The sequence below is a fragment of the Myodes glareolus genome, chromosome 15, assembly GCF_982192425.1.
Source record: "Myodes glareolus chromosome 15, mMyoGla1.1, whole genome shotgun sequence".
NCBI lineage: Eukaryota > Metazoa > Chordata > Mammalia > Rodentia > Cricetidae > Myodes > Myodes glareolus.
The window spans coordinates 43,515,193-43,539,132 of record NC_142040.1 but is presented as its reverse complement, the minus strand read 5'-3'; the positions used below and the strand labels follow the sequence as shown (position 1 = coordinate 43,539,132).

The 23,940-nt window shown below is 39.5% G+C and overlaps 1 protein-coding gene across 1 annotated transcript in view; it reads left to right on the top strand.

Moving 5' to 3' along the window:
* The window catches only part of Parp8 (poly(ADP-ribose) polymerase family member 8), a 169,703-nt gene that overhangs the window by 132,064 nt on the left and 13,699 nt on the right, over window positions 1–23,940 (top strand). Inside the window, exons 16-22 of the mRNA XM_085676702.2 lie at window positions 12,823–12,915; window positions 14,400–14,525; window positions 15,433–15,498; window positions 19,714–19,781; window positions 22,016–22,064; window positions 23,014–23,126; window positions 23,357–23,429. Coding sequence (XP_085532828.1) covers window positions 12,823–12,915; window positions 14,400–14,525; window positions 15,433–15,498; window positions 19,714–19,781; window positions 22,016–22,064; window positions 23,014–23,126; window positions 23,357–23,429 — 588 coding nt within the window. The remainder of the gene's footprint in view (window positions 1–12,822; window positions 12,916–14,399; window positions 14,526–15,432; window positions 15,499–19,713; window positions 19,782–22,015; window positions 22,065–23,013; window positions 23,127–23,356; window positions 23,430–23,940) is intronic.

Below are 23,940 nucleotides of genomic sequence, written 5' to 3'. Positions count from 1 at the left end.
GTTAGGCATAGGCTCTCGTATTTGTACACCTGGTCTGCAGCTGGCCATGGAATTGGGGGAGCTTACGGAACTTTAGGAGTCAGGGCCTTGCAGGAGGAACTTCATCACTAAGGAAGGCCTTTGTGGAGATAGAACTTTGCCCTGCTTACTGCTGTCTTTCTGTGCTTCCTGTGTGGGGTTGAGATGTGGCCTCTTAGCCTCCTGTTTCTGCCCCTGTTGCCATGCCTTTCCTGCCCATCTAGTCCCCTGGAGCAAAATCAACTCTTCTTTCTCGAAGGAGCTTTCCGGAGTGGTATTTCATCTCAGCAGAAGGAAAGCAATCAATACAATTTCTAAGTCACTAATGTGCACAGTTAGGTGATGTTTGATATAATCATGGTTTTAACCATCATCACTAATTCCATAATATTTTTATGACCTAAAGAAGAACCCTGAACTGCTAACAGGCCTCTGCGCTCTCTTCCTTTCCTGGTTCCCTGGCAACCACTGGTTTCGTCTCCTTTTCCATGGGGTTGTATGCTTCCAAGTTTCATCCTTGCAGTGTGGATTGATACTTTGTTCCCGTTTAGCATCCAATATTCCATTTTATGGGTGGACACTGCCGATAGGATTATCCATTCATCAGCTGATGGAATCTCCTGGACCTACGTTTGCTGTCTTTCTAAGGAATGACTGAATCATCTGTGTACTGACTGCCTCCTTCCTTTCAGAAACAGTTCACTTTCTCCACATCTCTGTTCCTTCTTCTTTCTTCTTCAAAGGAGTGTGTAATGGTTTGTGTGTGTAGACAGTCCAGTGTATATGAATTTAGCTCTTTGGTTTTTGCAATAACTGTCATAATGAGTGATAACTTGGAGAATGTTTTCATGCTTTTTGGCCATTTGTATATCTCTAGAGAAATGTCTGTTCAAACCTTTCCTTATTTTTATATTGAGTTATTTTAATTTTTATTACTGAGTGGCAATTGTTCTTTCTTCTGGATATCATATCTCCATTACTAGCTCTTTATCATATATGAATTATTAAGACCCTATTTTTGTGCTTTTTTTCCACTTCCTTGGTAATATCATTGATTCAGTGAAGTTTTATACTTTGATGTGTGTCTAAGAAACCACCCCCTAATTAAAAGCCACAACAGTACAAATGCTTCTTTCATAGAGTCTTTTTTTATTGATTTTTATTGAGCTCTACATTTTTTTTTCTGCTCCGCTCCATGCCCTTTCTACGAGTCTTATACCTGGTCTCACATTTAAGTGAGTTGTTGTTTTGAAGTTAATTTTTGTCACAGTCGTGAGGTTATGGTTCAGATATGTTGTGTTGCCGGTATGAACCCAATTTCTCTAATGTATTTCTTGAAAAACTATTATTTATTAATTGTGGTCCTTTGAAAATCATTTGGCCATAAATATATTAAGATTTTTCTGGACTGTGCATTTTATTTCCACAGACCTTAATGTCTGCAGTTATGCCAGGAATACACTGTCTTGGTTTACATAGATAGATTTGTAGTAAGACTGAAATCAAAAAATTATAATTAGCTTTGTTCTCCTCTTCTAAGATAGTTTTGGCGAGTTGGTCTCCCTGGCTTTGCTCTACCAGTACTGTAATCATCTTGTCCATTGTTGCAAATCAAAGCATAAAATCAGTTGGTATTTGTATATGTTTGCATTTAGCCTGTGCATCAGTTTGAGAATTATTCTGTAAGTTTGCTGAATTTTTTTATTAGTTCTAGTAACTTATTTTTGGTTTCGTTTAACGACCCTCTATAGAAGATTTCTTAGCTTCTTTTTCCTGTTGCTGTGATACTTATGGTGGCTGATGAGCCAGCTCATGATCAAGAGATACTCCAGAAAGAATATTGAGCCCACTCCTTGGTTCAGAGATACTTAAGAAAGGCTGGGTCACCAGCCCATTGGTTAAGAGGTACTTTAGGAAGACTGGCTCATCAGCCCAGTGGTTAAGATATAATCAACATGGAAAAAGAAGTGACTTATTTTTGGCACATAACCTGGGAGGTGCTAGCCCATAATGAGTTGGTTACATTATTTTGACATATGCTGTGGCAATGTATGATTGCAGGCAAATGAGATGCAGAACTGCACACCTCCTGTCGCAGAAGCAAGAAAGAACAGAAGTGGCTGAGATCCCATACTGCCTCTTAAACACACATACTAATGATCTAGTAATTCCACTCGAGGCCCCACTTCTTAAAGCTTTACTATCTTCCCAAAGGACCTCTCTAGGGAGCAAGGCTTTAGCATATGGGGCTTTGAGCAGCTCTTAAATCTGAACTACAGCAGTCTCTTTCAAGAAAGAGTATTCTGGTTGTATGGATCTAAAAAAATATAGCAGGGCATTCATTAAATTGACCTGTTTATTCCTATTTTATTTCATTTCTTTTTTCTAACTATTGTTAAAATTATAAGTACCAGATTCTCTACTGTTGAGCTGTTCATTTTTACCTACAATTCTGCCATGATTTCCATTGTGTATTTTGGAGGAATGTATTGTTTAGCATGCATTTATACAATTATATTACATATTCGTGGTATTTTGTATCCGCTGCCTCTGTTGGCAGTTTTGTCCCTTTATTGTAATCTCTAAAAACTCTTCAGTCACCTCGTACCTCTGCCTCTCTCCTCCATCTCTATTAACAAGAAAAGGGTGTTGGTTTGCTATTTATTATCCATGTGCATTATGTCTCTCCCAATTCATCTGTTTCCTTGATACTAGCTAGGATCTCATATTAATTCCTATAGTAGTACATAGTAATCTGTTTCTATGCTAACCATAACTGAAAAATCTGTTTTAGATGAATGCCAACCTGATTTTAGTAAATTATTTATCATTGTGCATGTCATTACGGTGTGGGAATGACACACACGTCATAGCGCATGTGCGGAGATCAGAAGACAGCTTTGCGGTATCATTCCCTTTCCTTTCCCCTTCAGTGAGGTCCGGGGTTGAAAGTTATCAGGCTGGAGGGAAGCCCCGCACTGGGCAGTGTGTCTCGCTCCACATGTCTTGTCTTTCTCCCTTATGCCACTAAGCACAAAGACACTACATCCTGTGCCGCCAACATAGAGCAGAAATTATGATCTTATCTAGTTTGCCTTTAAACTAGACAGAAACTGATCAAAATGCTAGAACATGCATACAGTTGGTTCAGTTTGTTTGTTTGTGTTTTGCCGTTTCTTGTTCTTACCCATGCTCATGTTTTTGTATGTCCTGTCTAAGGCTCTTGGAGTCTCAGCTTAAAGTTCTCCATCATTTCCTGAGGGAGGATTGCACTAACGATGGACTCTCAGATCTTGTTTAAATGTATTTTTATTTTGTTTTCAAGTTTGAAGGACAGAAATGTTGCACATAGAGTTATTTGTTGACTCTTTTCCTTCATTCTTTGAGTGTTGATGATCTCCGAAAAATTAATTTTGTGTGTCTGTGTGTGTGTCTAAGTTTTCTCATCTGCTCGCATGTTTCTTCCATCGTTGTTTTTCACTAATTTCTGTACTTCTGTTTTGATCTTTGGCTTTCTGAGACAAGAGCTTTCACTGTAGCCCAGATGGGACTGAAACTTACTGTGGAATCTAGGCTAGCCTGGAGCTTCTTGTGTTAGCCTCTTCTGTGCTGGTATTACAGTGTGCATCACCAGGGCTTTCAGTATTTTCATTAAGGGATGTGTTTATCCCAGTGGAGTTCATTGGACTGTCTTGATGTGTAGGTTAATAATTTTTTTCACAAATTTGTTATTTTGGGGGATATTTCATTAAGTATTCTTCCTACATATTTTTCTTCTCTTTTGGGATGACATCATTAATATATTTGTATAAAATAGCTGAGTAGACCTCTTAGCCTTGGTTTACTTCCTTCACTGTTCTGTTACTGAAGTTACACTTCTCACTTGCCCTATAATCAAACGTTCGTGTCTCCTCAAAGGCATTTATTGTGTCCCTCAGTGAATTTTAGTTCGGTTTTTATGTTGCCAGCCCCAGAATTTATTTCTTTTTATAAATTCTATATATTTATTCTTTTGAAATATTTTATTTAGAGTTTGTTTTGGTTCTTTAATCATTTTGTAAAAGCTTCACACTCCAGCATCTGTGCATTTTCCTGAACGCTGTGTATCAGTTGCCTATCTCCTGTACCTTGTCCTTACCTTATTGTTTCTTTGCATGCCTCATTCTCTTCTATGGGAAGCTAGACGTCCTGAATACACTAATGCAGCAGCTTTGGAATCAGGTCTCTGTCCTTTCTAGGATTTATTTCGTGATGAATTATCATCAAAGGTATTTGTTGAGCATTCCTTTAATGCTTAGACTGGCCTGTGTTTCCTCTTTGTAATAACAAATCCAGCTTGAAATGATATTTAGTGCCATCTCCTGAGTTTTGCTTAGCTTTCTTTTCTACTCCTCCTTTTCTTCTTTTTCCTCCTCCTCTTCTTCCTCGAAAAGCCAAGAGTTTTCTATTTAAACTGGCTTCAGTCTAGTGGCAATCCTTCTTCTGCCTGAGCCTCTCAAATGCTGAGTCTTGGCATACACCACCATGACTAACTACAAGTTTTTCTTCAGCACATGGAGTCCCGGCCAAGAATGTGGCCTTCTGTGTTCCTAGGCATGCCTAGAAGCCTTTCATAGTTCTCATGCTTCTTTTTCTTACTTAGTCTTTCCTCCAAAGCAGTTTTGTTAGCTTCTTGTTTGCCCTGGTTGTTACCTACTGCCTCTGTAATGACCAAAAGACTGATTAATGTTAGGTCCTAATCCCGGGGATTAGATTGAGTACTGGCTGAGTTCCATCAGGCAGAAGCAGACAATTGTTCGGAGCTTGACGTCAGAGAGCCATCAGATGGGGTCCATCATAGCCATTTGGGAATGACTTCCCTCCTGCTTGTTCCAGTTTCAGGAAATGTGAGCTGCTTCTCATGGCTTACATTCTTACCAAGGTGTAACTACTTGGAGTAAGTGCTTCTCGCCTCACTACAGTGTTTAATTCAGTTGGTTGAGGCAATCTTTGCTAGTTTTCCTTTTTAAAGCTTTATAGGGAGACAAATGGTTGGGTTATTACTAAGCCATTTTTGTTGATATCGGCCCACATTTCAATGTTTAAAAATATGCATTCTACTACATCTGTGTAGTAAAACTGGTTTTAGCCTGAGAAACAGTTAAATGTGGATAAATATGAAGAAAATAGTTGACCTAGTGTGTGCCCTGATTATTCATTGAGGAGGGGAGGTCGTTTCCCATTGTGGGACAGGCACTGTGTATGGATAGTTTGTTTAGTGAACCCTTAATTGATGTTTTCATGCAAAACTCTAGTGATTTACTCCTGTGGGTCAAATAAGGGTTTTTCTTTTTTATTCATGGGGATTAAATAATTTGTTAAACACTGTTCAGATAGCGTATTTGTGTGCTGAGCTTTGAACCTGATTCTGTTTGACTTCTGTGATCTCCATCTTAAAAATTAATTAAAGAATTGGTGGGTTGAAGGTGCGGTGGCAGATTCTGTTCCACTTTTTCCGGGGAATCACAAAAGATCATCTTGTTCTTCAGAATATGCTTAAAAAAATAAACCACCGAGCCCATAAATAAATGATGTTATCAGAGGTTTTTAATATCTCAAGATTCCCATGGGTAAATAACCATTCTATTAGCATAATTGTCAGATCTTATGATTTATTTATTTAACTTTATTCAAGGAAAACAGATGAAAAATCATTCTTATGGGCCATACACTATTTTTTGAAAGTCTACCTTTATTTTTTCCTCAGAATAAAATATATGGAGCTGAAGCAGCATGTGTTTGTTAAATTGTTATGCGATATAAAAGAAGAATGTCCACTTGACTCATTAAATATCAGGGCTCTTGTTGTCTCTACACGCAGCTCTTAGAAACTGCATTCCTATTTTGCCAACGTCCATGTTCTGACCTTGAGTTTATCCATAGTAGTGCTGGCTCCACTGCAGAAAGCATCAGGAATTCATCAATACCAGACACTCTTTAAGTACCTTTTATGTGTGCAAAGCACTTTATGTGGGTTGTCAGTATTTAACCCTCTGTGAGTTATCCCCAATTCACAGGTGAGGCAAGAGACATTTTACTCAGTGTTCCTCTGCTGGTAAGTGATAAAGACAGGGCTCTAGCCAGGTAGAGTGACTCCAGGACAGAATCCCAGCACACGTTGAGGACCATGCTTATCCTTGGCAGTCTCTACTCTGTGATTTAATGGCTGGCAGTTCAGTCCTATAAGTGGTGAAGACACCACAGTTACTCTTAATATTCTTTCTATTGCATTCCAAATTTTGTTTGATTTGTTCCTGCATCAGTGAAGGTTGGAGAGAAGAAACATCTTCTAAGTAAATATTTTATGTAGCTAGTAATTAGGTGGTTTAATGTTGCTCTGACATAACCTAAAGAAATCAGACAAGTGCCTTTGGCCTTTTAAATAATGATATAAATGACATAAAATCAAATCACGTAATTAAAATCAATGAAATTTCTCCTGTTTGAAGGGAGATAAATAGAAAGAACCATTTCTTAAACCCATTAACAGTTGCTTTTCTTAATTTAGGCAATCTTATGATTTTTTCTGTATTTCTATTGTATTTACATTTCAGTACATTTTCCTGTAAATTTAAGAGTTACATATATTTTCTTAAGGAATTTTAAAGCGTGATTCACTGACCATTGACATATTTCCAGCTGTGATAAATCCCGAAATGGGTGCAGTATAACACAGCTGGCTATTTAGGAGACTAAACCACACTTGCCTTTCATGGATTTCCAAGCCTAAGATCTTTACCTTCCCTGCTTAGATTATTTCTCATATTTTCCTTGAAGTCTGTCTGGTTTTCTTAAGACGTTGTAAATGTCCTTTGTGAATCTGCCTTCCGAGTCCTGAAGTGTTGGTCCCTACTTGCACTCTTGTTACTCTGCTCAGAGGACTCGGTTAGTAGTGCATTGCATACTTTCTGAGATGCAGTGGAAGCTATTTGGAAGTGTTCCAGCGCTCCAGTTTTCTCTTTGTCACAACGTTTCTAAATGACACTTCCTGGTAAGCCCTGGCAAAAACACCAGAATCTGTATAACGGCTTGCAATAACACCCAAGAGTTCACACATACAGTCTGGGATAACCTGACAGTACGTGGATTGCTCTCAGAAATCCAACCCAAAGCTACCGATAAATCTGTCCTCCTTGCATGCACTAGAGTGTCAGCATAGCATGCGTTTTAGAGATGCCTTCAAGTGTTACAGAAAACAGGAAAGTGAGGGGTTGGTGCCTGAAAGTCTCTATTTTCTAGTGCCTTCACCTTGCTACTTTGCTCTTGTGTCTTTCTTGACCTTTCCTTGGAAGCTGCTGACCTCTGCAGGAAAAAAAACCGTCCATCTGTGTGGGGTAGTGTGGTTATACTCACTGATACTGGCTGTCATTCTGTGTCTGGGTTAAGAGGCACATTTCCCATTTTCCACACTACCGTACATGCTGGTAAAGAGTTATAGCCACAGTCGGTGGCCTTTGCTGCATTGGGGTCGTAGTGAGGTAGAGCCTCATAGGGCAGCAGCATGTGGCAGAAGAGGAAACAGAGAGAGGCGGAGGGAGAGGATATGACATACTTTTCAAAGGCAAGGCCGGGAGTCCCTCTTCTCCCAGTCTGTTAGGACGCCTAGTTTTCAGTCCTTCTCAACAGTTTGGTCAGTTATAACCACTCAGTTCATTAATCCTTTGATTTGGTTGTACGTCCTTCATCTAATCACCTCTTAAAAGCCTTCCAAATCACCCCCCACTTCTGCTCCGGAGACCAAGCATCCATCCAGCAGCCAAGCCTGCCTTGCCCTGAGCCCTGTGTCATTTCTGTCTCTGTTCATGGGGAGTAAAAATTCCCCCACTTGAACATCTGTCTCAACTGCAAAACACTCCAAGCCTTGCCTGTGAAACAGGAAATACAGTGAATAAAAGCATAAGGATGTCGTTCTTAGCATGTTAACATTTATTCTCATTCTTTCAACGCTATTTTTAAGTCAAGAATTTACATTTAAACTGATTTCTTTCTCTTTTTATTTGGAAATACTTCAGCAGTATTTTAACATTTTTGATTCACTAAATGTATAAACTGCTATATGACATACTACAAACAGTTCTTATTAAATATTTTAGTATTATTATTCAGTACTTTTATATACATTGACATGAAGCTATGGTGAGGACAGGTGGAGTAATTTAATTTACTTTACCAGTAATATAGCTCTCCATTCCTAAAGGAAATGTTCATAGTGTTGTCCAACTTTCTTATCAACTCCAGAGGTGGGTGTTATTTTCTTTCCTGTTTTCCAGATTTGAAAACAGCTGCATATAAGCTCCAGGGTCAATGAGATCCAGTTGTATGTTTTATACATTGGGCTTACGTGAAATATTTAGTTTGAACAAAAAGATCATAGCAGACGTGTTTGGAAACCATTCCCAACACCACGCTTTACTCTCTACATAAACGCAGAGCAAAATCCTCTAGAGTTGTAACATTTCTATTCCCAGTAAAGGGTAATTTAAATTCATTGGAAACTCAAATTTCTTAAAATAGAGTTAGGTTCTAAAATATTCTTTGAGGCTTAGAAACAATTTTTCAAATATGTTTTTATCGCTCACATTTAAATTCTTTTGATTCAAAAAATTTAAATGTATTCATCTTAGCTGAAAGATCTACAATAAATCCTATTTTAAGGACACATATAAAAGTTTTTCATGCCTTTAAGTTGGTAAATAATGGATATCATGTAGTAAATAAATACATTTTGCCAATAGAGGGACTTGCTATGGTTTTATAATCTAAATTGGAGGGAGTTGATTGCTCCAAGGCAACACACAGTTACTAAATCTTAATAGCACATACTATAACAAAAAATGAAAAAATTAATAATTAGACTTTAGTATATGATTTCTGTGAAAGAATGTGAGATAAACTCCTTATAACACTAAAATCTTCATAAATGCTAAGTGGTTATATAGGGTTTAGAATTGAAACAGTGTTTTCTGTGTAACTGTCCATCATTACAGTTTTCTCATGAGGAGTACACAAGAATCACTTCAGACTGGGAAGAAGGTAGTCTACCGTGTGACTCTTTGCACGGTGCCAAGGGAGATTGACTCCATTTCTCTTCTTTGAGGATGACACTCTTTCTGGATGCAGAAAAGTCTGATATTATTGTTTATGGCTTTAGAATTTTCATGACTGCACAAAATGTACTTTGATCATATATCAATTCCATACTCCTCATACAACTCCTTCCAATGATACCCCCGTATCCCACTGCCAATTTCATGTCCTCCTTCCATTGCCCCTAAGATCAATCCATGTTGTCTATATATGCGTGTCTGCAGAGCCATTCCCTAGGGTATGTGCATCCTAGCGGAGGCCGCTTCCCTGAAGAACGCTGACCTTGCTACCCCAGCTGTCTTCCGTTGTCCAAACACCTCAGCTGGGGCTGGGAGTTCATCACACTCTCCTCCGTCTGTGCTGGGATTCTGGCTGGTTTTATCTTGTGCAGGTCTTGTGTGAGCATCTATATTTGTTGCAAGTTCATGAGTGTCATGGCTCTGGCATGTCCAGAAAACAGTTTCTTAGCAATCCTTCTCTAGCTCTTTCTCTTAAGAGTCCTTCTGCCCTCGGGGCTGTAAGAGCCAGAGGGGAGGGAGGACACCAAGAAAACAAATCCCTCCAAATCAACATGAGCAAAGCTCCTATGAACTCACAGAGACCAAAGCAGCATACACAGGGCCCACCCAGGTCTTCACCAGTCTCTGTGTATATATTATAGCTTCCAGGTTAGTGTTTTTATTGAACCCTGAATATGTGAAAAAGTTGGCCTCTGATTCTTTTGCCGTCTCTTGGGCTCTTTTTTCTTCTGTTTGTTTGTCTTGGTCAACTCCAATGTGTTTGTTTTTGTATTTTTCCATTTCATTTTATTTTAATTATCCCTTTAGTGCCTGTTTGTTTTCTAATCAGAGGCAGAAAGAGAGTGAATCTATATGGCTGGGGAGGCGTGAAGAAACTGGGAGGGAAATTGTAGCCAGGATATATTACTTGAGAAAAAGGTCTATTTTCAATAAAAGTAAAAAGAAAGGAAATATTGCCCCTTCCTCTTCTGGAATGTCTGTTGCGCTATTTGGGAGGGAGTGGGGTATAGAAGTGTCATGTTGGGATAGACATTTCATAGTTACTCAGTCTGTGCGTTCTGACCACTTGTGGGACAGATACCTAATTTTAGTAACCTAATGTAATTTAAAATTTTTCTTTTAGTTTCATCTTGTATTAAAAATTTGAATTTGCAAATATAATGTAGATGAAGAAGAGGGTATTACTATACACAATAGAGATGTAGACGTAGAAGTATTTACCCGAAAGTTGAATGTTTTTGTATCTTCCAGTTTGAAGTGTTTTGACACTTCACTAGTACCTATTTAGTGTGGTGTTAGTAAGATAATAGATCAGGAACAACACTTACTGTCCAGTTGCTACGTTACAAAATGGGATATATGTTCTTGTAAGAATGTAATTACACTTTTACTTGTAAATTTTAAGAATAACGGAAAGTTGTTTTGGTTTTTGTTTTCAGAAAACATATTTCTTAGCTTGCCTGAGTCCCTTCTCTAGCTGATGGATCACTAGGATGTTTGGGGAAATGAGCTTTGCACAGTTGAGTAGGTAGAGAGGGGTTACTTTTAGATAAACATGTACAAAATAGGGAAACGTGCCCATAAAGCAATGATGCCATGGTTTCATTCATTAGAATGCAGGTTTATTGTTTGAGGAGATCAGACTGCTAATCTATGGGGTTCAGAACTTTCTAGGTGCAGGCCAGGAGAGTGAATGCAGAAGAAAGCATTAAGAAAAACTTTTCACTGGGTGAAATTACCAAAATTCATGCTAGACAAAGTCAGAATAGTTCATGAATTCCGGTTTGTCAATGATGAGGCATATCAATGTATAGTCATCTATCATAAATTTTTATAAATGTTCCTTGTAATTTTAGAAGAACTCTTAAATCTGATGTAGTGAAATTTTATTTCTGTTTAAAACAGTAGTATAATACAGAAAAATATTTTCTGTTACCTTTTTCCCTTTTTAAATTAAAAATAATGTTTTCATGCAATATATTCTGATCATGATATATATTATATAACCTTTTTTCCTTTTACTTGTCTGATTTATTCTGAAACCTTTCATATAGTATACTATACATATGAAAAATTTCACACACACACAAATATGTCATGTGTGTATGCGTGTGTCACATATATACACATGTTAAGTATGTGTATTTAATTGTAAAGATTCAGGTAAATCTGATAATTATTGAAATAACTAAACAAGCCATACTTTGTTATTCAGCTTGGAGATTATTTTAGTAGTTAAAAGGGTGGTGAGTTATTTGGCTAGTGTATTATTCTACGATGCTGCTGTTGACTGGGGTGAATGACTGGTACACAGCTGAGTTCCCGCAGTCCTTCACGGTCTTCAAGCTTTTTCTCCCTCCATTTTTGTTCATGTACAATTTTTTAATATTCAGATGTTGATGTAATTTTGAATTTTATACTTAATATGTAATAATGATTGCTCCTATTACTTCAGGTCACAGCATATTATACGTACCACAAGGTGAACAAAAGAAAATAACTCATGTCTTTGGGGGGAAATTGAGGCATATATCCATTGATACTCAGAAAAGATTGAGGAAGATTTCAGAATAAGGCAAACTTTCAAGGGAAAAGAAAGACAGTTAGAATTGAATAGCCTGCTCTGTGCTTCTCCAGACACAGAGCCCTGCGTGTAGACCGTGTCTGCAGAGCCTCTCCATTGAATCTCTTCCCACAGTTTCTACATCTCTGAAACAGAATCAGACTTGCCCTGTTAGGATCAACAAAAGAAATACAGCAAATCCCCTTTCTTTTTACATCATCATCCAGGGTTTTGCCAGAAATTGTGATGAGTCAGGCTTCCTATCCGAAAAGCCACACATATGGGCTGCGTCGGAACATAAAGGAAATGCAGAAGGAGCCATTCTTTCCCACTGCCTAAGCAACAGACCAAGTCATCTTCTGGCAGCAGCTAGCACAGGAGCAGTGGCGCTAACAAATGCCTTTTGTCTGCTGTGCAGAGGCACAGTGGATTGCATCGTGTTAGGCTTCATCAGCTACCTAATGCAATGTAACTGGGGAGATAAGATAAATCAAGGGGATGACACTATATTAGATGTGAACGATGAGAGCTCCTCCAGAGTAATTGCAGAGTGTATATTTCAGCGCTGTTGACCTCAGGAGGTTATTGAAGTCAAGAGTCTGAGCAACATAACCAATCTTTCAAGAGCTAGGTAGCAAGTAAGTCGAGTCAGGCTTGCTTCTTTTAAATGAATTTCCTAAGGAAAAGTGAGATTTGCCCGTTATATCTCTTTAAATGTAGTTTTTGTGTGTAGCTTCACTATATACCCAACTAGGGGTTATACTTTCTAAAATGAATATACGTAATATGCATTGTATATTGGGTAGAGAGATGTACCTTACTACTTAATATTCTTTTCATTGATTGCTAAATTGTCCTGAATGGAAATGTCTACAACTTGCTGAAACGGATCATTTATCCTTATAGCTGTGCCTCTGCAAAGACAGTCTTGTTACTTCAGTGTAAGAATTTGTTTATTATTAAGGAACATGATGTGATTTCGTCTCTTAAAGCGCTCTACGTCTCCGTCCTTTCCACGTATTATATAGAACGACTTTCCGTTTATGACGTGAACGATGAAGACATCCACTCTAATTGCCTCCTGTTCTTTCCTAGCCCACGGTGTGTGAGAGAGAGCTGTGTGTATTTGCTTTTCAAACCCTGGGGGTGATGAACGAAGCCGCCGATGAGATAGCGACCGGAGCTCAGGTAGGCCTGCTAACTGAGTCTTATCTTCACGTGAGAAGCTGGTCCAGCCTACTGCTGTTTTCTCTATGCTCTTCTTCAGGGGAGAATCCCGAAAGCTTCTTGCTGAAAAAGACCTGTCACTTGATTTTTTTTCTCCCCTTTGAAATCTGTGTTTTGTCATTTTGCAGTGGCCTGGGGGAGAAATTAAGCAGTTTTCTTTTAAAAATAATTGTCTTGTATAGAAAAAAAAGCCTTGTGTGTGGGTTTTTTTTTTATAGTTTTGTTTGTTTGGTTTTGTTTTTCAGTACAGTTATACTTCCACAAAATAGAAGTCTATTTATTTTATCCTACTTATTTTTCTATCAGGAGGGTTTCACTATGTAGCCCTGAGTGTTCTGGAACTTGCTATGTAGAACCGGCTAGCCTCCAACTCACAGAGATTCACCTTTCTCTGCCTCCCAAATGCTGGTATTGAGGGTGTACCCCACTGGACCCATCTTTTCGTTGTTTGTTGTTGTTGAATACAGGGTTACATGAGGCCATGTTCATTGAGACAGGAACCTACTCCATGCCCCAGACTGGACTTGAGTTGAACTTGTAAACCTACCTACTGCCTTGGTGTCTCCAGGGCAGGGATTATAGCCACGTACCATCATGCTCCATTTACTGTGCATTTAAAAATGCCTGCCTAAAACTTTTGTGGACATAGCTTTCCCTGTTCATATCCACAGTGAGTTTCATCTGTTCCGATGAGTTTTTTCTATCCAGACATTTCCGTTTCCAGAAACAGCATGCTCTTCTGGGAATTGGAGAAGGAAGGCAGCTTAGCATAGACAGTACTGTCTCTTTGTAAATCAGCAGAGGGATCATTGAATACATAGCAGCCAAACCATTGAAGTTGACAATGATCATTAATAGCTTTTGACAGAGGAGAGAAACGAGAGACGAGGTGACTTCCAGCAATTTGTTTTTCCTAGAATATGGCAAACTCATCATGGCTATTTGGCTTTTTCTAACATGGGGCAATATCCTCCCCTATAGAACCAGGCGCCTCTCCCCAACCTCATATTCAGATCTCTGTGTTAGCTCCAGAACTGCCGTACTCACTATGGTCTAATTTTGCTATCATTCCATTTAATAAGGCCGGAGATTGCAAAGATGCATGCATTTCTTCAATTGCTCTGTGTTTATATGTCTTGTCCGTTAGACCATACACAGCACCCTATTCCAGACCTGGCTTGTTCATTTTACCATATAATCCAGAGCAATACCGTCACACACTGTGTGCTCATGACAGAAACAGATATACTTATGAGCAATCAGAAGCAACACATGCCTGTCACTTTGAATCAGTGGTCCCGTTTGGCCAAGTTTGGTATAAGTCATGAAGAACAGACTTGAAAGGAGGGTGACAGACCTGGGACTTCCTAATTATATCGTGTTACCATGAGCAGGACAGACATCCACTTGAATCTGTCAGTGACTCATCTCCCGTGTTTTTCAAGGTGGTAGATTTATTGGTGTCCATGTGTAGATCTGCGTTGGAATCTCCTAGAAAAGTGGTCATTTTCGAGCCATATCCTTCTGTGGTAGATCCTAACGACCCTCAGATGTTGGCCTTCAACCCCAGGGTAAGTGGGCAGCTCCAGCCACCAAGCCCAGAGCTTCTGAGAACCAGGATGGAGACCTTAGTCTCATAACTGCCTTCCCTTTGAATGTTTGTCTTGTTGAGTGTATCCACGGTAAGCTCAAGGTCATATCCTATGTTTGGGGATTCTGTAATCTCCTCAGAATATAAGGAATATCATTCAGAGGACCACTTTCCCTTTTTTTCCTTATCTCCTCGACCTCTCCTGCTGGTCTTCCCACCCTTCTCCTCAGAAGTTAACAACAGTTAAATCTATACTGTTAAAAGACGCGCATTTCTTAAGAAAACCATTTCCTGAATGCTTATGGCAGAGAGTTTCTGAAATAACAGAATTTCAAATTGATTGAGAGCCAAAATTGCTTAGTTTATATTATTGTTCATCTCGAAATTCTTTTAGGTGAATGACTGTATAATGTACCTCAGCCGACCTGCCCTCCCTTGTTAGCTTTCTGAATAGAAATGAGGGATCATTTGAGCACATATTGTCACCTTGCTCTTTGGGTGACAGTGTTCCAATCTAAGATTAAAGCACTTGGGAGATTTGAAGTATATCTTCTTTCAGAGGATTCTGGGCTTATTTTATTGCTTATTGCTTTGGCATGGTGAAAGCCAGACTCAAGGGCCCCAAATCTTTCTGTATTTGAAGATTTTTGTCCCAGGGACGTGAACGTGATTTTGTGCCCTTATGTAAGGCATACCGCTTTAGTTTTTCTTCCCAGTGATTCTAGATATCACCCCTCTTCTCCTTATCACAGGTTTCTTTTATGTGTCATTGTTGCTTTCACACTGGCTTTGATGGAAAATGCGTGTATAGAAATAATATTTTTCTCTAGCGATATGTAACTTGCAAAGGCTTGTAGGTGAAGAATGCTTTTTCCTTTGTCGTACAGAAGAAGAACTATGACCGAGTAATGAAAGCTCTGGACAGCATCACTTCCATCAGAGAAATGACACAGGTAACAATCTGGTCTTACGTTCCTCTGCCATTCAGTCCACATGAGCAAAATCTCATCTTAAAATATCTTCAGAACAACACTGTTACAGAATGTTCAATTTTCTCCTCTACAAGACATTAAAATCATAAAAATGTGCTAGGATGGTTTAATTCAATTCTGTTAGTGTCTTGTTGTGCTAACACTGAGTTTTAAAGAATAAATGCATAGTTGTAATCTTAATATTTTGTTCTTAAATTTGAGTAAAAGCCTTGAGTGTTTGAAGTTACTCAACAGGATCTTTTAAAACAGTGTCTAAATCTAATAAGTACCACCTTAAGTATTAGCCGATGCTAGTAATTTCACATATTATTTTGAGTGTTAAAATAGACAGAGATTTGGGACACTAGAGGCTGGTGTTGCATGTGTATCATCACATCAGCCTACAAATTTTCGTTGTTGTTGTTGGTGGTGGTGGTGGTGGTGTGTGTGTGTGTGTGTGTGTGTGTGTGTGACCTTGAACTTGCTCTGTAACTAAGGATACCTGGAACACTGATCTTGTTTTGTCTATCTCTTAAGTGATGGGGTTATCAACATAGACATGCCACTACAATAGCTCAAGAAATTTCCTCTCTCTGTCCCTTTCTCTCTCTCTCTCTTCCTGCTCCCTCCTGTGTGTGTTCATGTGATTTCTTCAGTCCTTAGACTTATTCTTTAAGATCCATTTTTCAGGGCTGGGGAGATGACTCAGTGGTTAAGGGAACTGACTGCTCTTCCAGAGGACCTGGATTCAACTCTCAGGATCAATATTGTAGTTAATAACTGTCTGTAATACAAGGTCCAGTGGATCTGACTCTCTCACAGGGAATAAATGCAAAACAAATATTAAGGGACATAAAATTATACTAAAAAATTAAAATTTTATCAAATACAGGTATAACACAGAACCTATAGCCATTTTGGAACTGACAGTCAGCGTAGCAGTATGAGCTTATGTTTCTTGTTCTCAGATAGGCTCTGGTGGAAAGATGTGCTCAATGAAGATGTAGATTTGTTATGAAAACTTACACATCCTTGTGCTACAGCCTAGCATGTGGAAAAACTCTTACTGTTGAAGTACTGAGACCTTTTCACTGTTCAAACATTGGAAAGACGTTTAAAAATCATCATCATGAATCAAAATGAATAATCCAAAATTTATAGTACATGTTGTACACAGCTTACATGTGTCCGTTCTAGGATGCTTTGTGCTAGACACCTTTAGGTGTATGATGAGAATAACCTGGGGTCATTTATTCTCCCTGTGAAAGAAGTCGTCTCTTGGCCAGGTTCCCTGAGTTTCTCCCTGCTCTACCCCTCACCCCCTCTCTGGTCCTCTACTGGAGACATTCTCAAATGTACATTTCACACTTCTGATTCTTGCCCTTGATTCCTTTGGTCATTATTTATTCATGATGATCATTATTTATATATTAAGTTGTTCATTCTTCTGTTCTTTTCTCCATTCACTCAACGGTCTATGTTAGACAGTGACCCATATGGGATTCTTACTTCACGGGTGATATTTGCTTTAAATCTCCCATTTCTTTTAGTGACTGTTCTGGGCTCATAGTTTGCAGTATCCTCTGGATTATTTTACAAAAAAAAACCCCACTTATTTTATGAGGAAAGAAAAGAATAAAGTGCATTTTTCACAGGGATAAGAAACAAGAAATAATGCCACATCTTATGTGAAGATAAATATTTTAAGTCATAATAAAAGTTTGATATAGGGTATTTGTACTACACTCTAGTGTCTAGACCCATATATCATTCTTAGGTTTTTTTTTAAAATTGAAAATGTCTTTTTTTTATATTTAAATTCAAAGTTTATTAAATTATAAAAGTTTCCATTTCCGCCCCTCCTCCCAACACCCTCCCACTCCCCCCACTCCCCCTCCTCCTCCCTCTCCATCCCGAAGAGCAGTCAGGGCTTCATGGCTACAAAATCTGACTCTAGAATCTTGTCATGGCCCAAAATTGCTTTCTTTATTCTGGGTCATGTGTAAGCTGTTTTAGCAGAAGGCAATAGAGAAATTGAAGGATCAGCCTAGGAAGCTAGAGGCCAGAGTTGCATAACTGCCTCAGTGTGATGTGGCCCATGACCTTGAGCAAGTTGTTTAGTTACTTGGAGCCTCAATGTCTTCAGTATCCAGTTAGGAAAAGTCACTCGGCATTTTCTCCTGCAAAGTGACCGCATCGGCATGCTGTCAGATTTTATGGAATCAAATTCTTTATACTTTTCCTCAGTCACACACTAACCAGTGTTTTAAAGCCCTAGCTAGCTCTAAACTGTTGTAAAGAAGTTGTTCCTTTTTTCTGTAATAAAATGTTTAATTTGATAGTAAATTCCATTTAATTTCTCTTGGAGAAGGTTCTTACATAAATTGTGCTCAGTTTTCCTATAGAAATACGTGAGGTCTGTACGTTTTCCTTTAATATTAAAATTAAAAGTGTCCAACAACAACAAGAAACATTGCAGGGTGCTGTGCTGAGCAGTGGGTACTTTCCCTTTTGAGCACCACAGTAGGCAAGGAGCTGAAGTCTAAGCTGAACTTCAGTATTATCCTTCAACCCCAAGAGGAGCGAGGCTTATGAAAGGAACTGAAGGAGTCACGAGGAAGAGAAAATTGTGGGCACAGAAGGGTGGGGTGAGGGCAGAGATGGAGAAGGAAGATCATGGAAGAGGCTAAGGGGGAAATCACTGGAAACAGTACGGCAAAGTGGGAGGGTACAGTGTGTGCTGTGTGGTAGCTTTGCATCACCTCAAGAGAGACAGAGGAGTGTGTGTGTGTGTGTGTGTGTGTGTGTGTGTGTGTACACACACGGGCGTTGGGGGCAGGGGTTCATTCACCTCTAGTATTCTAGTGAAGGTGGAATCCAGGCTAAAATTGGATCGAGTCTTTGTTTTTAATCTTCTGTTATTTTTAATTTAAACAAAATTGCATCATATAACCCACTCTCCCTTCTCTCTCCAATTTTTCTATGTCCCACCCCAACCTTGCTCCCTTTCAAATCATGACCTCTTTTTCAATTACCATTGTTTTATATGCACATCTCCCCCCCCACACACACATGTAAATATATGAATACAACTTGTTGAGTCTGTTTAGTGTTGTGTATATGTTTGTAGGATTGACCACTGGTATTGGAAAACTGCTTGGGTGACTCATCCCCAGAAAGACTAATTCTCCCACTCTCAGTAAATATTAATTGCCTGAGGCTCTTCCACCAACGGGTGGGATCCCATGAGATTTCCTTCTTCCACACTGGCTTGTTTAGGCAGCCATATTGTTGCGATTTCGTGGATGTAGTTTCCTCGCCGCCATTTCTGGAGGCACAATCTCTCAGCAGGTTCCTGAGCTTTTTCCTACCATGTACCCTGAGCCTTAGGTGTAGGGGTTGTGTAGTAGATTCATCAGTTGGGGCTGGAGTCCTCATGATCAGTTATCCTCTGCATTTTGGTCTATTGTGGTTTTCTTTAGTGATCTCCATCTGTTGCAAAGAAAAGCTTTTTTGGCGAGAGCTACACTTACATAAGGGTATAAGTATTCATGATGCAATTAGACAATATTAGACAGGTTTAGGAAGGTGGCAGTCGTACTTTTGCCTCTAAGGTCCGTGGCCTCACTAGGCCTCCCTCTTTTTGAGGAGGGTTTAAGTCCAGTTAGACAGCTATTGGGTGTTATCAAGACATTGCACCGTTACGGATATCTTATCTTGCTGGCTATTGTTGTAGTTCATAGGCTTCATAACTGTGTAGGACTACTGACTGCTCTTCTCCTTTGGCAATTTTAATTGCACCGTTTGGCACTATGAGAGCCAGTCCTCGGAGAGGTGGTTTTCAGGTCAGATCCAGCTCAGGTCCTCAGAGTCCTTTGTCCAAAGTGCATCGTGTCTTCAGCAATAACCTTCAACTTCTAAGAAGTAACCAAGGACAGCGGTAATAGCCTGCATTGCTTTAGGAGTCTCTTGGGCTCCCCTGTTGGTCAAGACTCTTAAATCGGGCAGGCAAGACCTTTCACATGCTGCCTGAAATACATTCCCTACCCCTAGTGTGAAGAAGGAAATTTACTATTCTCTGCTGTATGTTTATGGTTTTTGTTTTAGATAAACGAGACTTTTCAGTCTGATTTTCTTTTTGTTGAAAAAAAAAGTGAGTTTGAAAGACAAATGAAGGGATGTAATTTTGTCTTGCAGGCACCCTATCTGGAAATTAAGAAGCAGATGGATAAACAGGACCCCCTTGCTCATCCGCTTCTGCAATGGTATAAAATTGTTCTTTGCCTCTACATAAAAATCAGCCGCATTTTCTGTGTTTTTAAGGGGGGGGGGGTATTTCATAAGCCTGCAAAGCTACAGTTCTACAAGCCTGTGAAACTTGGTGATTTTTTTTTCCACCCGAGTTCTTAATGACTCTCACTTTAATTAAAACTTGTATATCACAAGAGGAGGATGGTGCAGCCTTGTGCACAAGTAGGAGCATAAAATGCACTTGACAGCGGCTGGTCTACAGTCTTCAAGGATCTGCTTCATTCCATGATGTGTGGAAAGCATTTTGGTTCATTTAATTTCCTAGTTCAGTGAGGACTCCATGATAAAATTTAAACCTTTTCAGTGAAGATCTTGAAGTATGCTTTGTGTATGTTGCATTCTTAACAAGGCCAGTAAAATTCAGTTGGCTCTTTGCTTGAAGAGTCACTGAAGAAGTGAGGTCACAGCATTCAATCCAGCCTGGATTGTAGGGGACTGTACAGCAGACAGGAGAGGGAGCCTAAGCACACACTTTGCTTTGCTGCCTGTGTCAAATAATTTGTCCTCTTTCATTTGCAAAGTGGAGACAATAAGAGTTTATAATGGTTTTGTGTACATGACTCTTGGAAATCACTTACATAGACGTACCATGGTTATCTTAGAGCAGTACCAGTGCAAAGACTACAAGAGATTGGTCTAAATAAACGCTGCAGGTGACAAGCAGTGGAAGTTTTTATAAATATTATTAAAGGGAAAAGAGCCCAGAATCCTTGGGTTTCTGATTACCTTTACTTAGTCAAAATTGTATAAAACACATGGTCTGATAAGACTGTGACAAACTTTAGGGAATGAGATTGGCCTTGTTTGTATCCATTAGTATCTGTTACTAAAATCCTGACAGATAAGAAAAATGACACTCTTTCTTAAAGTCTCACATTTTCTCATCATATTAGAGTTAAAGTGAGAAAATAAACAACAGAAATTTGGGGGTGTCCTCTTGGTACAAGGGAAATCTGGTAACTGTCTTAGGGTTCTTAGACTCATTAATAAAGGAATAAAAGGGGCTCAAACAAAAACTTATAAACAAACAAGCAAAGAACAGGACCTCTGGGAAGCTGTAAAACTCAGCAGCAACCTGGGTGGGTGCGGGTATGGGGATGGAGGACAAAATGAAAAAAGGCCTTGCTATTTCTATTGGCATTGATGTCACATACATGGCAGACAAGCAATCATATGATGGGCAGGTGGCTTTAGAGAAAGATGAAGAAGGCTCAGATGGTGTGGGGGAAAGCACAGATGTTAAGGAAATCATGCTTCAGAAAGGGACAGGAAGAAGTTACACTTTTTTGAATGAGATACAATTGTATCTTAGTGCCTTGAGGCCCAGTAAAGCTACTGCGTTAGGGTCAGGAATTCTGGGAATGAAAGTGCAGTATCTCACTAAAACACTGGTTATTCCTATGTCTGTGAAATATTTTAGCCTGCCCTCCTAACAGTGGTCTCTTGGCCAAGTGAATGACTATGCCCAGCTGGAATACAAGCTCTCAACCCAGGCCAGGAATTATATTCTCAATTAGATGGTTGTTTTTTTTCTTTAATCTACTAATTTCACATATATGAAATTCTTTTTTTTCTCCTTAAAGTCAGCCCAATTCCAAATTTTCACTAATTTTTTATCTTTTTCTCCAGTTCAGGGAGAAGAATTTAATCAAACATTTTGTAGTCATCTCTGCTATTTTGTACTTTTTTTCACATACCTGGATTAAATGGTCAACTTCAGTATCTAAGTATGTTGACTTTTGTGTATAAGCCACTTTCAACTCAAAAATATCCTTACGAGTTTCAACAAACAGAATCTTTGTGGAAACACATTTTTAATGTAGGAGATGTAGAAATCAAAGCAACCAGGTGCCTGAATGTACTTCTCATTTGAACTATCATTACTTGAAAGTATCGAATATCTAAATATGTTCACTTTGCTAATATTTGGGATTGTGCTTATTAAAAATGACATATTCACAAGTTTTGTGAAGCTGCTTCCCGGTGAGTTTTCTCAGACGAAAGTGTCTTTTTTGTTATGTAAGCTCCTTAAATTGCGCTAGTAAGTAAACCACACTTATGTAATCGACTGAGAGGCTGAAAGTTCGGTGGTGCAGCCAAACCACATTTCAATCCCTTGCTGACTAGCCTGTAAAACAGTCAATACGTTTGCCACCTAGTCATGACCGGCTGATCATTTCCTTTTCAGGGTCATCTCAAGTAATAGGTCACATATCGTGAAACTGCCGGTTAACAGGGTAAGTTTGATTTTCCTATATGCTCCCAGAAATGAGAGAAGGTGTTAGCTGAGAGTGCTGACCACTGTGGCCCTGCAGGCAGCCTGTCCAAGGGTGGCTAGGACTAGTTTCGTTCTTCAGCTTCAGCTTGTGTATCAGCTGCAAACCCTTCCAAGACTCAAACCCATATTCAGCCTGCACCTTGCCTTTTAAATAAATACAAAGAAATCAGCATGAGAGAGTGTAGCCTTCCTGCAAGAGTCTGTCGAGTGGTGTCTAGGGAGAGACGGGGAGAATGCTTGATATCACCGGTCTGCCTTCCCATATTTGAGAGGGAATATCAAACACCTTGCTTATCAGCCTAAGTGGTGTTTAAACAATGCTTTTAAGAAGCTAATGGGTCCTGATTGCAGTCCTCATCAGCGCCTAAGAGCAACGTTTAAAACTCTTGTCTCCCTGTTTTCGAATCTCCGCCTGGGAGACTGCGGAGGTGAAAGGGAACTGATGAGGGGGTCTTCTCAAGCCGTTTCCCTGATCACTCTTCACTGTTAAAGAGCGAAAGCGTGCAAATAAAGCGGAAGGCTGATTTTCATTTTAAGACTGGGAATTAAGTTTTCTGCTTAGCAAATTCCAGACTATTTTCTCAGTGGAGTGGCAGATACTTACCCATGGAAGTCTAATAAAAGCCCCCCCAAAGAAATAAAATCAAGAAAATTAGGACAGCATAGTCGAATCTGAATATCGACATCCATCTGTTTACCTGTTAGCTATTGCTTTCCCACTAACCTAAAGAAGTTGTTTTCTACGGGTAATTCCACGTGAGGTATAGCTTAAGGAAGGTTTTAAAAATCACATAACTTTTGAACTAGTCTGGAAAGGTTATTAGTGTGTTGGAAATTGGATAACTTGGGTGAGTCTTAAGCTGGTCAGATTCTGACATACTATTATTTGTTACCTCCTTGGATGACAGCAACTGAAGTTCATGCACACCCCACACCAGTTCCTCCTTCTCAGCAGCCCACCAGCCAAAGAGTCCAACTTCCGAGCCGCTAAAAAGCTCTTCGGGAGCACGTTCGCATTTCAGTGAGTACGGCTGGGAGGGACAGGGTGGGCTCCGGTTCGCCTTCCAGGGTGTGGGGCAAGAAAGCACTGTCCCCGAAGCTGGCACTGACCTCAGTGAATCAACTGTAGGATTATCTAACTGGGAGGCTCAGAGCTTTCACATGTATCACGACTTCTTAAGATTTGAGCCCAGCTCTAAAGATCATCGACTTTCTGGCCTTACCCTTTCCCTCCCCGCATCTGTGTTTTAGTGGCTCTCACATTGAAAACTGGCACTCGATCCTGAGGAATGGTCTGGTGGTTGCCTCTAATACGCGTCTGCAGGTAAGACTTTTGCATGCTATTTTTCCCCCCCTAATAGGAGGAGCACATTTCTTCTTAAAGTGGAGATGTTAACTTTAAGGCATTTATTTAAGGTAGTAGAGGGAATTTCTAAGAAAGATAAATACATTTTCATAAAATAACCGAAGCAAATTGATCTATGCTTGACAATGAAGGATTCTCTAGGAGAGAAAGTGAAAGCCACACTTTGAAAGTAAGCACTGAAATATGGCCGCAGGAAGTAAAGCCCTCCAGGCATCCAATCCATTATTCCAAAGTACATTTCTTTGGTGTTGTGCCTCAGTATGGGCCCTCTAGGGAAAAAGGAAGTCATAAGCAGAGGAGATGTGGGTTACCAAAGATGCATGGTGCCTGTCTCTCAGCCATGGACACAGGGTTTGGTATTATCAGTATATTATGGTTGGAACCCCGAACTCTGCTATACTCTTCATTTTGTTTCTCTTCAACCGCCCCCCAAAATTGTTCCTTAGGCAGCACAAAGACACCAGTGAAA